The 14,484-nt window shown below is 37.6% G+C and overlaps 1 protein-coding gene across 7 annotated transcripts in view; it reads left to right on the top strand.

The window, feature by feature from the left end:
- LOC145989491 (uncharacterized) overlaps positions 1 to 14,484 on the top strand; it is a 203,645-nt gene that overhangs the window by 41,395 nt on the left and 147,766 nt on the right. For all 7 annotated transcript variants that reach the window (XR_014441859.1, XM_083124844.1, XM_083124846.1 and 4 more), the window contains exons 8-9: positions 10,016 to 10,078; positions 11,122 to 11,208. Coding sequence is in view for 6 of the 7 variants with exons in the window: in XM_083124844.1 (XP_082980970.1) it covers positions 10,016 to 10,078; positions 11,122 to 11,208 (150 nt within the window). In the remaining variant the exon portion in view is untranslated. The remainder of the gene's footprint in view (positions 1 to 10,015; positions 10,079 to 11,121; positions 11,209 to 14,484) is intronic.

Here is a 14,484-nt window from a genome sequence, read left to right as displayed (position 1 = left end):
GTGTAAAAATCTTTAGTCTCGTGCGTCTTGTAATTGTTAAATTATTCAAGGTCAAAGTTTGCAGAAATTGCCTTTTTTGAGCCCGCATAGCTACACTAAATGTGCTGTAACTCCGCCCCTATTTCACCTAGGAAGCTCAAATAAAGCTTATTGTACAGGGAATTGAATAAGTTTTCCAGTGATATACAAGAAGCATACCTTTGGATAAAAATATAATTTTGTCACGTGACCTTGACTTTTGACCTTGAATATATCAAAACATGTCATCACCAAAAATCGTGAAAAAAAATATATTTTGTCCCTCATACCATACTCAAAAACATACCAAAAAATCATTCTGGGACTGCAATGGGATCAGAAGATACAAAATAATATGTGTAACTATGTGACTGATAAAAGCCCCATTACATGAACTATGGAGAGTCAAATGTCCCTTAACACTCCCTACAAAATGCGAAGGAGTTATCCTGGGTATAATTGGTCATGAAAGAAATAGGTTAGGCACAGGGAGATTTCTAGCCGTGTGTGTCAAGCGCAGATCCGGCATATTGTTGACCGCCATATTGAATTCAACGCAAAAATTTCAAAGGAAAGGGGGTTATGTGATATATCAAATGAGGCTAGAATTTCACGAGAAATGAAGTGACGAAGGATTTTCCAACATATCTTACGCCAGCAAATAGTTATACACATATCTTTCACTTACGATATATGCACATTATAATGTTGTCAACATTCCTGTGAGCACACTCGTTGACGACTCTCACACTCGCATAGAACATTTGGTAATGTAGCATGTGCAACAACATCGCAAGCAGCAACTATGCCTTCTCTGAGATGGTCAATATCAGGGACTTTTAGTGCATGCACCATTCTCTTCAAATGTTTCTGAAGGTAAAAGTCCTCCTAAGATGTTAGATCTGGGGAATGTGCAGGCCTTTTAATAGATCCCCGTGTGCCCATCAATCTACCTAGAAAATTACCATGAAGAAATTGCGAAAATATCCACATAGTGTGGTCACACTCTGTCCTGTTTCAAAACTCTCGAAAAATGCCATATCCCGTAAGCAAGGGTGAAAAAACATGTTCACTTAACAAATCCAAGAAGCCCTCACCATTTAAGGTTCCGTTGTTGAATATGGACCAACCATTCCCGTTCGCCATACATTATATCATATAATTAGCTTACGAGCAACAACCATTCGACTGAGCAAATCACAGGTATTGCATATTATTTTTATTAACTTCACCGTGAACATAAAAATTTGCCTCGTCACTGAAGAATTTTTCATTCCAAAGGAAGTGTCACGTAATTGTTTGAGATACTTTTCCCAATATTCTTCACTATTCAACTATTTGATGAATGTAGCTGATTAAAATCATATGCAATGGTGCGTATACTTCTTTCTCTCCCAAGATGTCAGCGTGATCTCCATGAGTTCCTAACACGTTAGGAGCATTCCAATGCTTTGTTTTTAACACCTTGAAAAGGAGAAAATGGTTACAAGCATGCAGTAATAAATTTTTGCTGGTTAAATATATGTTGGATAAACGTTCGTCACTTCATTTCTCGTGAAATTCTAGCCTGATTTGATATATCACATCACCCCCTTTCCTTTGAAATTTTTGCATTGAATTCAATATGGCGGTCAACAATATGCCGGATCTGCGCTTGACACACACGGCTAGGGATCTCCCTGTGCCTAACCTATTTCTTTCATGACCAATTATACCCAGGATAACTCCTTCGCATTTTGTAGGGAGTGTTAAGGGACATTTGACTCTTCATAGTTCATGTAATGGGGCTTTTATCAGTCACATAGCTACACATATTATTTTGTATCTTCTGATCCCATTGCAGTCCCAGAATGATTTTTTGGTATGTTTTTGAGTATGGTATGAGGGACCAAATATATTTTTTTTCACGATTTTTGGTGATGACATGTTTTGATATATTCAAGGTCAAAAGTCAAGGTCACGTGACAAAATTATATTTTTATCCAAAGGTATGCTTCTTATATATCACTGGAAAGCTTATTCAATTCCCTGTACAATAAGCTTTATTTGAGCTTCCTAGGTGAAATAGGGGCGGAGTTACAGCACATTTAGTGTAGCTATGCGGGCTCAAAAAAGGCAATTTCTGCAAACTTTGACCTTGAATAATTTAACAATTACAAGACGCATGAGACTAAAAATTTTCATAGTTACTAAGTTCTATGCGTAGTTTCAATTCCCCAAATTTCATGAAAATCGGAGATGGTCAGGTTAAAAATTGCACATATCTGTGTTGATTTGGCATGGAATGACTCGTACTGCCTATCTGGTTGCATACAATCACAGGCACATCCGACACATTGTCATGGTTGTAGCACAGAAATGGTACGTTTCCGGAAATGGGTTTCTATTCCAAATATTGTCTACTCAGTTCCCTCTACTAGCCCTAGGAGTTTGTAAGGTGAATTTCCGAGCAGCCTGTATGTAATGATTACATGGCATAAGCTTATGACAAAATTATTGACAGGCTTGATAAGATAGTGAAATATTCTAAGATTTTATATTTAATACGTTATTAGCGTCCCTAATTATGTAACTGACATATTTTGGATAGTTCCAAATGTATAAGGTTTACACAGAGTAATAAATTCTAAATTCTAAATTTTTAAATTCTTGCACACAAACTGAGGGAGCACATAGAGATATGGGAATATATGTAATTTTATAATAGGACACAATGGAATAGGAATCTTGAGATATTACAGGCCACCACATCTGACTACAACAACACTAATAATACCTCTCAACATGTTCATCACAAGATTCTGTTCGTGGTGGTGTAGGAATGTAGCATGAGGATTGTGTAAATGCACAATTTTTTAGAGCAAATTGTTAATCATGGATATGACATCATACAAAAGATATAGTTTCTCTAATTTCTATAATATCCATGTTTGGAGGACAAGAATTCCTATTCTACATTCAAATATCCCTACCAACAGAAGTTTGTGGTGAAAGTGTGGTGAGGCATTATTGGTGATCATGTGGTCGCCTGCCTTCATGTTGTTCCTGACTCTCACAGCCGTGTACTGACTGAAGATCAGTTTCTAGCCTGCAGTTTTCTTTTTGTTCTATTTCGATCTCTAGGTGACCCTTCAGTTTCTGCACAAGATTTGAATTAACCCAATGTACAGTGAACGAGCACTGAATTATGGCACCAACCTAATACCAGGCGTTCTCATCAGAAAGACACTTAACTGCATTGGCATGATTCCAAGTTAATCTCTAAACATTGCACACCATGTTGTCTGCATGGAGTCCTTTGTACTGGTATGGCACATTCCGTGTATCAAGCATATTCACATGTTGTTGTGTGACATCTTGAGGCTGCACTGCAAGATTAATCTCAAAAACTTTGTAGGCTAATCCAAATGATGAAGAGTATCAATGTGGTATTCAAACCAATGTCATGGAACATTATTATCTGCTGAGCATAGCTTGAGTGCACATTGTTTGCTAAGAGATACAGCTATTACCTGACATCTGCAAGAAAATCCAGATACATGTATCATGTGATTCAAATCGTGATAGCAATACATACACCACACCATGCAACTGTCCTCAAGTTGCCAAAGTTGTAATCATATATGTCAGATCCATGGGTAATGTTATTATTGCCCATTGCATACACAACCAACTGCAGAAGGCAAATTATATTTATATTTGCTGATTCCTAGTTGTTTCAAGCAGATGAACAGACTTTAATTGTTACATTTATTTTATTCATTTGTGTTTGGGTGACCAACAGGCATTTAATTTCCCAATTATAGGTATCTTCTAATTACATTACATTTCAAAACAAATGGCAACAAATAAATGCAATACACATACAGGTAAGTTGGTGGTTGATAAGTTGATTACACAACAGGAATTTGACATACTAAGCTAGAATATATTAGACAAAATAAAATAACATTATATAGAAATAATATACTGCTGGACAATGAAAACTGGACACTTTAATATTTGACATCTGAATTGCAATAACAGCTCGCAGGTATATTACAGAATGTTCGGCAGATCATGTAGTACCATATGCACCATTCATAAGCTCGGACTTTGTTTATGCATTTGTACTTAATTCAGTTTCTGCAACATTTAGTTAGCCCTTGTACCAGAGCTTTTATCGACCCATTGCATTATCACAAAAAATGCAAGTGTCCGGTTTTTTTTTGTCCAGCAGTATAGTAAAGAAAGTAATATGCATAGAAAAGAAAGATATGTACAATTCCAAAAAAGTATTACATAGATAATCATTAGTTTTTCTAAAAGGTAGACTCAACAAATTACTGTTATATGATTGATAAATATTCAATTAAGTGTATTGGAGGTAACTGCAGATATTTCCAAATACGATCCATAAAAATCCAGGGCCATGGTGTTGATCACTTCATCCCTACCTTCATTTGATTGATTGATTGATTGATTTGCATAGTAAGGCTAATTGGGACTGGGCCTACAGTTTAAAGTGGGATACGAACCACTATAAGCCTCTATCGGGTATCAAACTCCCTACCTTCAGCTGTGATCAAGAAAGTGTGAGGCCCTAACTCCACACCCCCTGTACACCTTCATGGCATGGTGCAAATCACAGAGAAGCACTTTACTTTTACAAATGTACATATACTAAATTCACAAAATTCTATGTGCGCATGTTCTTTATGCTGTTTTTGATAAGGAAAACATGCAAAACAAAAAAATGCACAGAAACCATAATTAACAATCAACAATGGTTATCTACTGTATGTATTTTTTGAACTTAGGAAGCTCCTATCTGAATATGTCTACTTGATCATAAAGTGAATTTATTTCTCTTGCTATACAATTCATTGGCATATAGTAACCTTTACTGTTACATCTGAATGAAGTGCTCAGCAGGGGCATACTTCTGATAGTATAATTTGGTACTTGGAATGATAAATATCTCAGAATTTTTGGCTAATCTATTATGATATTAAGACATTTGTATGCAAAATGTAGATCAGTTTGTCCAGGGAATATGTCTCCAAGTCCTCATCTTTATATAAACAGCAGTAAACATCCCAGGGCAGACATTCTTTAATATTTAGTTTCTAAATATTTAGATATCTAATAAACTTTCCTTGTATCTTTTTATAATATATAAACACAGGTAGTAGATATACAATGCAAGAAGACATATCATGTTGTTCTTTACCACAGTTTGTTTTGTAGTGTAGTGGTTGTAGCCCATACATGCTACTACTTCTTCTTCCTGTTGTATGACCCTTATAAAATGATCTTAGCCTTCTCAACAATGGCAGTCCATTTCTCCCATTGTGTCTCCATCTTCTCACTCCCAGTGTTCTGATACATCCTCTTGATGTTAATCTGTCCATCTCATTCCTTTGTTGGTTCATTTTTAATACCCCTGTTTTTCCTTGCTACTGTGAACTGTCATAATATCAGGAGATTGAATGATTGTATTTTGATACTCTATCATTATGTTTTGGACTGTACGAGAGAGATCAAATCATGGTCTAAGACACATAAACATATCTCTACCTACTACAATTTTTTTCTTTGATTGTCGCACACCGTGCCCATGCAGTCTAAGGCATCATGCTTTGGGCTCCGACTATGGGAAGCACACAGGTTCAAGTCTTGAGGGTGAAGCTTAACAACATTTCTCTTAAGATTTCAATATGCTTATGGAACCGGTGGTCACCCACCATTGTGAGGAAATTAGGAAGCTACGAATGACTAGCGTAACCAGTTCATGGAAATCTACAACCACTGGGAGTTCAATATGTTGACCACACGTCACCCCGTAACTGGTTGGACGATCTTGACCTTGGTAGGTGGTAGTGAGGCCAGTTGGTAGGTAGGCCCTGACCCTCAAGGGCTCTTGTGCCACGAGTTGTCATTATTAATATTATGTTTATTTCTATCTTTGATCACAGTTTTACTTTATTTTGATGATAACATATATTTTTCCACCTCTTCAGTTACTGCCACAGAATCTTTGTGTGTTGTCTAACCTGGGTTGGGCATTGTACCAAATCATAATTGGTGACATTTTCTGTGATCAGTACCTGTATCATGCTCCTTTTCCTTTGCTCTCTGGGTTAATTGTGGATATGATGAGATAGAAGGAAATATAGAAACTCCACGTTTTACCCATGATTCTAACTAGGGATGGCCAAATCCGGATTTTTTAAAATTCGGAATCTGGATAGTAAAAATGGAGAATCCGAATTTTGGAGGGAATCTGGATTTTACATAAAATCCGGATTTCAGAGGGCATTGGATTTTGGAGGAAATCCAGATTTTGAATGGAATCTGGATTTTGAATTCGATCCATCCTGGCTCATGCTTATTTTAAATCTTTAAATGTTTAAATAGCACGTAACTAAGTCTACTGAATATGTTTGCAGCTAATCCCAAACTGAGAAAGAGGAATAGTTGGCTAACTGAAAAGCAATGTGATCAGTGTTGTTCCAGTAGTATTGTACAACAGTTCTTTGTTTCGGCCAAACATGCTCACATTGCTCGATTGCTCCTTATATGTCGTAGCAGTTGCACAAAAAAAATATATTGATAGATTGGACAAGTTTGCGCTTGAGTTTAATGTGCAAGCACTTTCTGACGCCGAAAGAATATAATCATTTGCATCTGCTTCCTGAGATTACATGCTTCGGAGCTCAAACAATGAAATCGTACACAACACAAAATGTCATATATATTTCTTTCTGCTTCCGACCAAACTTTTCTTGCTCTCATGCATGGATGGTGCGAGGAAGGAGGTGCAAAGGTGTTTTTCAGCATCCCTTAACTTTCATCCGCATGTTACGTTATGTATATGACTTACTAAAACTTTGTCGTTACATTGGAGTAACACCGCTGTCATTGTAGACAAAAATACATTGATCGTAATCTGAAAGAGAACCTGCATTTGCTATCCTCTATTAGGGGGGATGGAGTCTCTACAATTATTAGTGGCTGTTGTCTTTCTTCCACCATTATTATTATTTTTTGTTAAAAAATATTTTTCTTTTTTAAGACAAAGTATATGGTCATTGGCCTGCAAAAACAAGCTTTGTTCATTTAAAATTACAAAAGATGCACTTGTAGTGGCCAAAGCAAACAAAACTCAAACAAGTTAGTAGTAGTCTTCAGTTTCATTGAAGTTAAAGTATCATCTGCCATATTATTATGTTATGCATGACTTACTAAAACTTTGTTGTCACATTGGAATAACACTCGCTCCAGTGTGGTGCGGTGCTAAATCAGACAGGGGAACAGGTGACCTGCACTTTCCCCCTCCCGTCCCATACCCATCGTAATATAATACAGTAGACCAAGTAAAATTCAACCCTTATTGAAATGAACTAAATACAGGAGTGCTTCCCCCCCAAGTCCAATGACGCATCACCTCCAAATCATATAATTTATGCCCTTAAACCATATCGTAATCCCCACAACGTATTTAATTACAACAGCGTGTCTACTGAAAGTAACTTCTTTCTTAGCTTTACTGAACACTATGCTTGATCTGCCCCTCCTTCCTAAATAGGGGTGCCCATCACTCAAGACCACCCCTAAAATCCTTCATCATAATTGAGAAGATGTCTTATCTTGTCACATTCACCTCATTCAAGCGCCAAACATGCATCCTAGTAACACATCATTGCGGTCGAAGCGAGCAAGAAAATCTTTAAATTCATTCCTTTGCAGGCTTTCAAGAATATTAATTTAATGGGATGTCAATACTTTCTTAAGATCCCGAGATATTTAGTCTTTTCCAGCTTCCCCTTTGGCACGTTCAGGGTCGAAAACGTGTGGATATCATATCGCTAAATACAGTCTCCAAAATGTAATTTTCGAACTCTTTCTCCACTACAGAAATCTCTTCACAATCTGAGATTTCACCAAAGTTTCCATGCCAATTTTAGACTTGCTGTTGCTATTGAAGAGTAAATTATGCCTCCTCCAAAAAATTAATTCTCAGTCTCCACACCAGAATTTCCGCAATAGTCTGTCTAAGAGAATAGTAATACACAATAATTGTATAATTGCCCCCAATTTAAGGCTCAATTCCCCTCTAGCTAAAATACCCACAATAATCTAAGACCTAGAGTTGGATACTGTTCCCCCCTAAAGTTTAATTCACAATCCCCCCAGAACCCCGTGTCAATTAAGGCCTAATATGTAAGAGTTCGATATTTCTCCCCCCCCTTGATAATACCCTTAAACACTTTCTTTTCTTCATCTAATGGATTAAATATGCTGCATTTAAGTTGTAAAATTTTTACATATATTTTGGAAAAAGATATAAATGTTGAATTTTATATTATTTGAAGGGACCCCCCCACCAAATCTCGATAGCGCAACCTGCGCCATAATCCTCCCTGTTGGCACCCCTCCTGACCAAATAAACATACGATACATGTGTTACAAATTGTCAGAAGTAACATACATGAAGCACGTTAAAATTTGGACAATAACAATGTTAAAGCAAATATGATACTATAATGTAAAAATAACATTAAAAACAAAATTGTTGATGCGCAACAAAGAAAATAATAATAAAAGCAATTTATGAGTAATCAGAGAAAAAAATGTTTTGTCGAAACCTGTTTCATCTCTCTATTTGTAGATTAAGTTGACTTTTTTTGTAGAGTTGAGCATTCTTGTAATTCAAACGTCCTCAATGCAATAATGACATTCAGATGGCCAAGTTTTTTCATGACGTCGGCTAGATTTGTAGAAATTGTGACAAAACCCGAACTGTTCCAAACTCCCTTCTCGTGAACAAACAAGGACAACAACAATAATTTGCCTCCGGAAGAGTATCCAGTTAATCACTTTACAGAGTTGTAGTAACTTTTTATAAAATGCCTTGTGTACGATTTTGTTTTTGTTTTTATTTTGGTTAGGGTAGGTATTGGTTTGCTGTCTTTTCTGTAAAGTTCAATCTTCAATGAACTAAAAGCTTTTGTCTTCAGCCTGTCGATTATACAACATTCTCAACCCTACGCTCGCAACATTCGCTTTCTTGTCCTGCCTCTGCATGCACCTGGTCTTGGGGCTGTTGGAACAGGTGGATGCGAGCTGTTCCCTCGGAAGCTATTTCGCAGCATTTAGCCAAGGCATTTAGCAGACGATTAACTGTAGAATATTTTTCCAGTTCGTTATGAATGTCAGATGCAATTTTGTAATGAGATTAGGAAACTATAGACTTACTACATTCAAAACTATCACTACGACGCAATTAAACTTTAGCACATAGCAAAAACTCGAAGGAAAACAAATTCGCTGTCTCTTGTAGGGAACAGCTATAGAGTTCAGCTTCCATGGTGGGGGAGGTGGGAAGTGGGACTTTCAGGATCATTTACCTTCGCGTGTGGTCGGAAATTCTCGGCGTCAGGCACTAGAGGGTGGAACGACGAGGGTAGGTGAAGTAAACAAACGTCCAGTCACGGTGCAAGTTTTCTTCGGCGTAAGTAGGAGGGAACAGCCTATTCCCTCTGTTCCATGGAGGGACCGCCACTGACTCGCTCCCAAATCCGGATTTTATCCAAAATCCGAATTCCCTTTGAAATCCCGATAGTATATTTTCCGAATCCAGATTTCAAATTTTCCTGAATCCAGAATCCAGATTTTTTTGGCCATCCCTAATTCCAACCCAGAGCTTCTGTCTTTGCACTGCCATATGCTCTACAGAAGCCTGCAAAAATAAATTAAATTTTGATGTTGTCCCTAAAAATTAGAAAAGTAAATTAAAACATTTTAAGAAAATTAGTTTTCTCGATTAAGAAAATGGGTACTATTATATCATACTAACATAGTACTTCCGTTGACTTTACTTTTTTGTGAACTGAAATTAAAAACACATTGACTTTACATAGTAGTGTAATACAACCAATAAACATTGTAAATAAGAATTGCAATGTAATTAATATTTTTATATATTGTGAACTTTATTTTTGTTTAATTCCAGTTTTTTGAACTCAGAGGCACAGTAATGCCACCTGCAGATGTGGAAGAGGATTCAGATAGTTTAGTAAGTCTTTGTCAGATTTCATTATGTTTAAAACTACATGGCAATTCAAAAATATCTTTACACTTTCACAATACCATGACTCCTTCAATTCAGTGATGTAGCATATATATAAATAGAATAAAACATGCTTAAGAGTCACAGACATTTTAGGTGGGAATTCCTGTCATTAGCATACACAGAATCAAAAATTGAGTTCCTACAGGGATCACACAGATCTCATGCCAGTGGTTGAACATGGTTGTCTGCACATACTCCCAGAGGTAGAAGCCACATTGGTGGCCAATATTAGGAAAGCCATTTCATGTCAGATCGCATGGTGCAGGGATGTGCACCTCATTGTGATTATGAGGCAGAGCTTAATCTTGCTGAAGAGAAACTCCTCCTTATGAATTTAGTTTTTTATTGGGTAAATAAATTAACCAAAAGTGTCAAAAAAGTGATGCTAAATAAAAATCAAATCATATTTTGTGTTTTCATAAAAAAATACAGGGCCATAATACCTTTCAATACCATTGCAAGAAAATAGTTGATAATTGTACTTTTTAATTTCTTGGCTTACGTGTGAGTGTTATCTACTCAACATTTGACTGAGGATTAATCATATATTGAAACACTGTTAGCTCAAGAGAGAAAAAGTGGCAAGCATTTTGAGTGGAGTTTTCATAATATTTCTCAACATGAATGAGAAATTACAAGAACATTGCACTAATGCTCAAAATTGAATTTATTGGCTTATTGTAAAACATCTATATTAAGTGATCAGCAAATTAAAGAGCAATTTTAAAAATACACAAGTAATACGTTGTGTGAGTCCAAACTCTCCTTCTCCCTTCCTCTCTCTCTGTCTCCCTCCCCTTCTCTCTCACACATTTATATTAGAAAACACCAAGAACAACAATTAATCCTGTTTGTTATCTTTTACAAAATTGCCTGAGATGATGTTAAATCTCAAAGAGATTCAATCTCTAATATTAAAAATAATAATTTATTCATTAATAAGTAGGGATGTATACATTTGACAGTAATACTTCCATTTCTTCTAGGACATAGGGCCAATACCATCTAATATAGATGATTCAATTTATCCAGATCAGCTTGAGGAAGGACTCATAGATGTCATTCCTGAAGATGTAAGTTTTGCCAATTTTACACTTGTTACGTAAGACAAGTGGATTTGAGAAGTCAAGAATTTAATTATAGGTGGGAAGACTAAATGATAGTCTGTATGTAATGGCCAATATAGGCATATTAGTGCATCATTTCAATGGTAAAATTAACAATAAATGTATTCAATATACAACATGTCTACAAAGTGAGTCCCACTTTGATTTACTTGTAATTATCCCATGGTTGATATATATGTGGCTGCATCCTGGAGTTTTAATAAGTGTAATTTTGCCAAAACCACCCTCTCGAGGGTCCTTCACTATCCACCACATGTGATCCACCTGGTTGCTGAAGGCCGCATCTTGTATACCATGCCTGCAAGCACGTATCCAGGAATTCCTTTCGGGGGGGGGGGGGCTCAACCCCATTTTTTAAAGGGTATAGTAAGAACCTCACAATTGTATATTTTAGACCAGTGGTGGCAATTGGGTTCCAAAACGGGGGGGGGGGGGGGGGCGGAGGGCGGTGCAAGGAAAGTTTACTTTCTCTTGGTAGACAAGGCTTAACATTAAGAGGCCATAATGTTGAGGCAAAAAAATGGGGAGCAACTATTCCTTAAATCGTCGCCACTGTAAAGCTGTCATTTTAATCAGAACGTGAAATCGGACCATTTTTTACCACTCAACTCCTCTGTTTCCATGCATTAACATTGTGTGCCGGAACCAACTCAGTATGTGTGTTTAATTTCTTCTCATCAGGCATAAAAACATCTATGGTGTCTTTGCGTGTTTTTACGAAGCTGTTACACATGCACGGGTTGGACAATCCACTCGACAACGCGAGATTCAAATTGTGGGCTGCAAACTGGACGCAGACAGCTCTCGAATATTTCTCTTTGATTCGAGCCTGAATACCACTAACATGTCTTGTCCTTCCATGTTTGCAGCTCTTATAAAAGCCGAAACCCATCAAATTGTTCAGATTCAGGCCTTAGCACTCACAAGTGTTCAAAAATGCCTGTCACAGCTTCCGCTGTCTTGTCATATATCGGCACGAAACAATTAATGCACAGTGAAAACCCTTCCGTTCCCAACACATCTAATATTTCGTCTCCCAGTATGATCAAAAGCTTACTCATTTATCTCCAGTGATGTGCCCAAGGGAGGGTTGGTGAGGTCATAACCCCATTTGACCCAGTATTCCTTATTTTTTTTTAAAACATAAAAGAAGAACGTCAAAGACAGGAAGAAATGACAAAATCAGGACTGACCACCAAAAATTGTAGGTATGCATAACCCCTCTCCCTTCCGAAAATCCTGTGCACGCCACTCTTTATCTGGGACACATTTTTAAAAATCAACTCACCAGAAGTTTTTATCATTCCGTATTGGAGATTGAAGTAAGATGCGTTCTTCCTACAGGTTTGGATATGATCCTTTAGGATGCTGTCGTCTGCCTGCCTTCACACCTAACCTTAACAAGACCCTAATTTTCCATCCTTGTGACTTGGATTTTCAAGACTTAGGAAGGTTTCAGACCGAAGGACACGTGATACATGTCGATTGGAATGGGCCAATCAACAGCAACGTTTCACACCGTATCGACACAAAATGCCGCACAAACCTAATTTCGACTTGTGAAATCCTCAGGCGACACTGTGTGAAATCTCCCTTAGTAGGCCACTGTCATTGTCACCTCGATGTATAGATCGACCACAAGGAAAAGCACCTTGGGACGAGAAGTCCCCGCGCAGCTTTCCTTTCTTCCCTCCACCTCGGGCCATAAGGAAGCATGGTCCATGAGCATAGTCCACTCTTCCCCCACCCCTACTCGCGGGGGTACGGTGCACAGGAGTCGCGGGTCTGCGCAAGTTGTTTTGCTCGTGGTTCCACTATAGTAGCTCTGGTTGACTACAGAAGAAAAAAATTCTCCTCAACCGGTGGGAATGCTCCTCAGTTTTCTTCTCTCTTATATATTTTCTGTGCTTGTTCACTATACAGGCAATGCCTTACGATTTGATATACACAGGACATGTACTATGTAGACATTTTAACGAAAAATCGGTTGAAGTCAAGGATGGCTAGGTGGTAGAGCCCTGATTCGGGTTCTGGTAGAGCCTGCAATTTCCGCCTAAAATGTCTACATATGCAACATCTTCTTGCTTTCTCTTCTCGACATTCATAAAAATTTCGGCTGTCTCTTTATGGTAGTTAAGTGTTTGAATGTGTTTCAAACCCAGTAAGCTTAAACAAAGTATTTTTATATACTATGAAATTCTCGGACTGCATATACGAAATTTAGTTCTGGCAAAACTAAATCATCACTCAAAACTTTGATTTTCAGTTGATCTATGCAGCTTATTTCTGTTTTAATAAACCACTCCAATATCCGGTACTGCTGAAATATTCACGAGAGAGAGAGAGAGAGAGAGAGAGAGAGAGAGAGGCCTTGCTCTTCGGCCCTCGACCAGAACTAGCACTACACTGAGGCCCCGGAAGTTCTGCTATTGTCAATGTCTTAATTCTCGAAGCACTATTTAAAGCAACCAGAGGATGCCGACTGATCACTAATCGACTGTATGAATTGTCACACTTACCTCTGAAATCTCATTAATCGATTCTTTGTACAGATCAACCGAAAAATTGAATCCGCTTATTTATATCCTCATTATATTCTAGAACGTTCCGCAGATATAACGATTCGTTAATATTGCCAGTAGTTGACTACTTCTCTCATTCAAGAACATGCCCTCTCCCGCCTTCCAGAGATTAGAAATTACAACGAATCGTCCTACGTGTGGCGCTACCTTTGCTGTGCAGCTTCCAAATGCTGATAAGTCTCTACATAGTGCGCTGCGACAACACCGAAAGTGCAAGAAAAGCTTACGTGCAATATTATCAACAACAGGGTTATAGAACATTCTCAGTCTTGTCTCGATAATTGTCTATCTCCTTAAATCATCGTCACATTATTCCAAAAGCCAAAAACCTAATTTTATCTAGTGTAAAATAAAAAAAATCCTGGGAGGGGGCTCGAGCCACCTCCACCCCACCTTGGATACGTGCTATTAACAATAACAAGGTTATAGAACATTCTCCATCTTGTCTCGATAATTATTTCTCCCAAATTATCATCACATTATTCATGAAGCCAAAATCCTAATACTATCTAGTGTAAACAGAAAAATTTCCTTAAGATGGGCTCGAGTCCCCTGATTCCCACCTTGGATACGTGCTATTGACAATAATAGGGTTATAGAACACTCTCAGTCTTGTCTCGATAATTATTTCTCTCAGATT

This window comes from Lepisma saccharinum, chromosome 6 (genome assembly GCF_977018435.1).
Source record: "Lepisma saccharinum chromosome 6, izLepSacc3.1, whole genome shotgun sequence".
NCBI lineage: Eukaryota > Metazoa > Arthropoda > Insecta > Zygentoma > Lepismatidae > Lepisma > Lepisma saccharinum.
The sequence above is the reverse complement of the archived record's forward strand: the minus strand, read 5'-3'. Positions and strand labels throughout refer to the sequence as shown.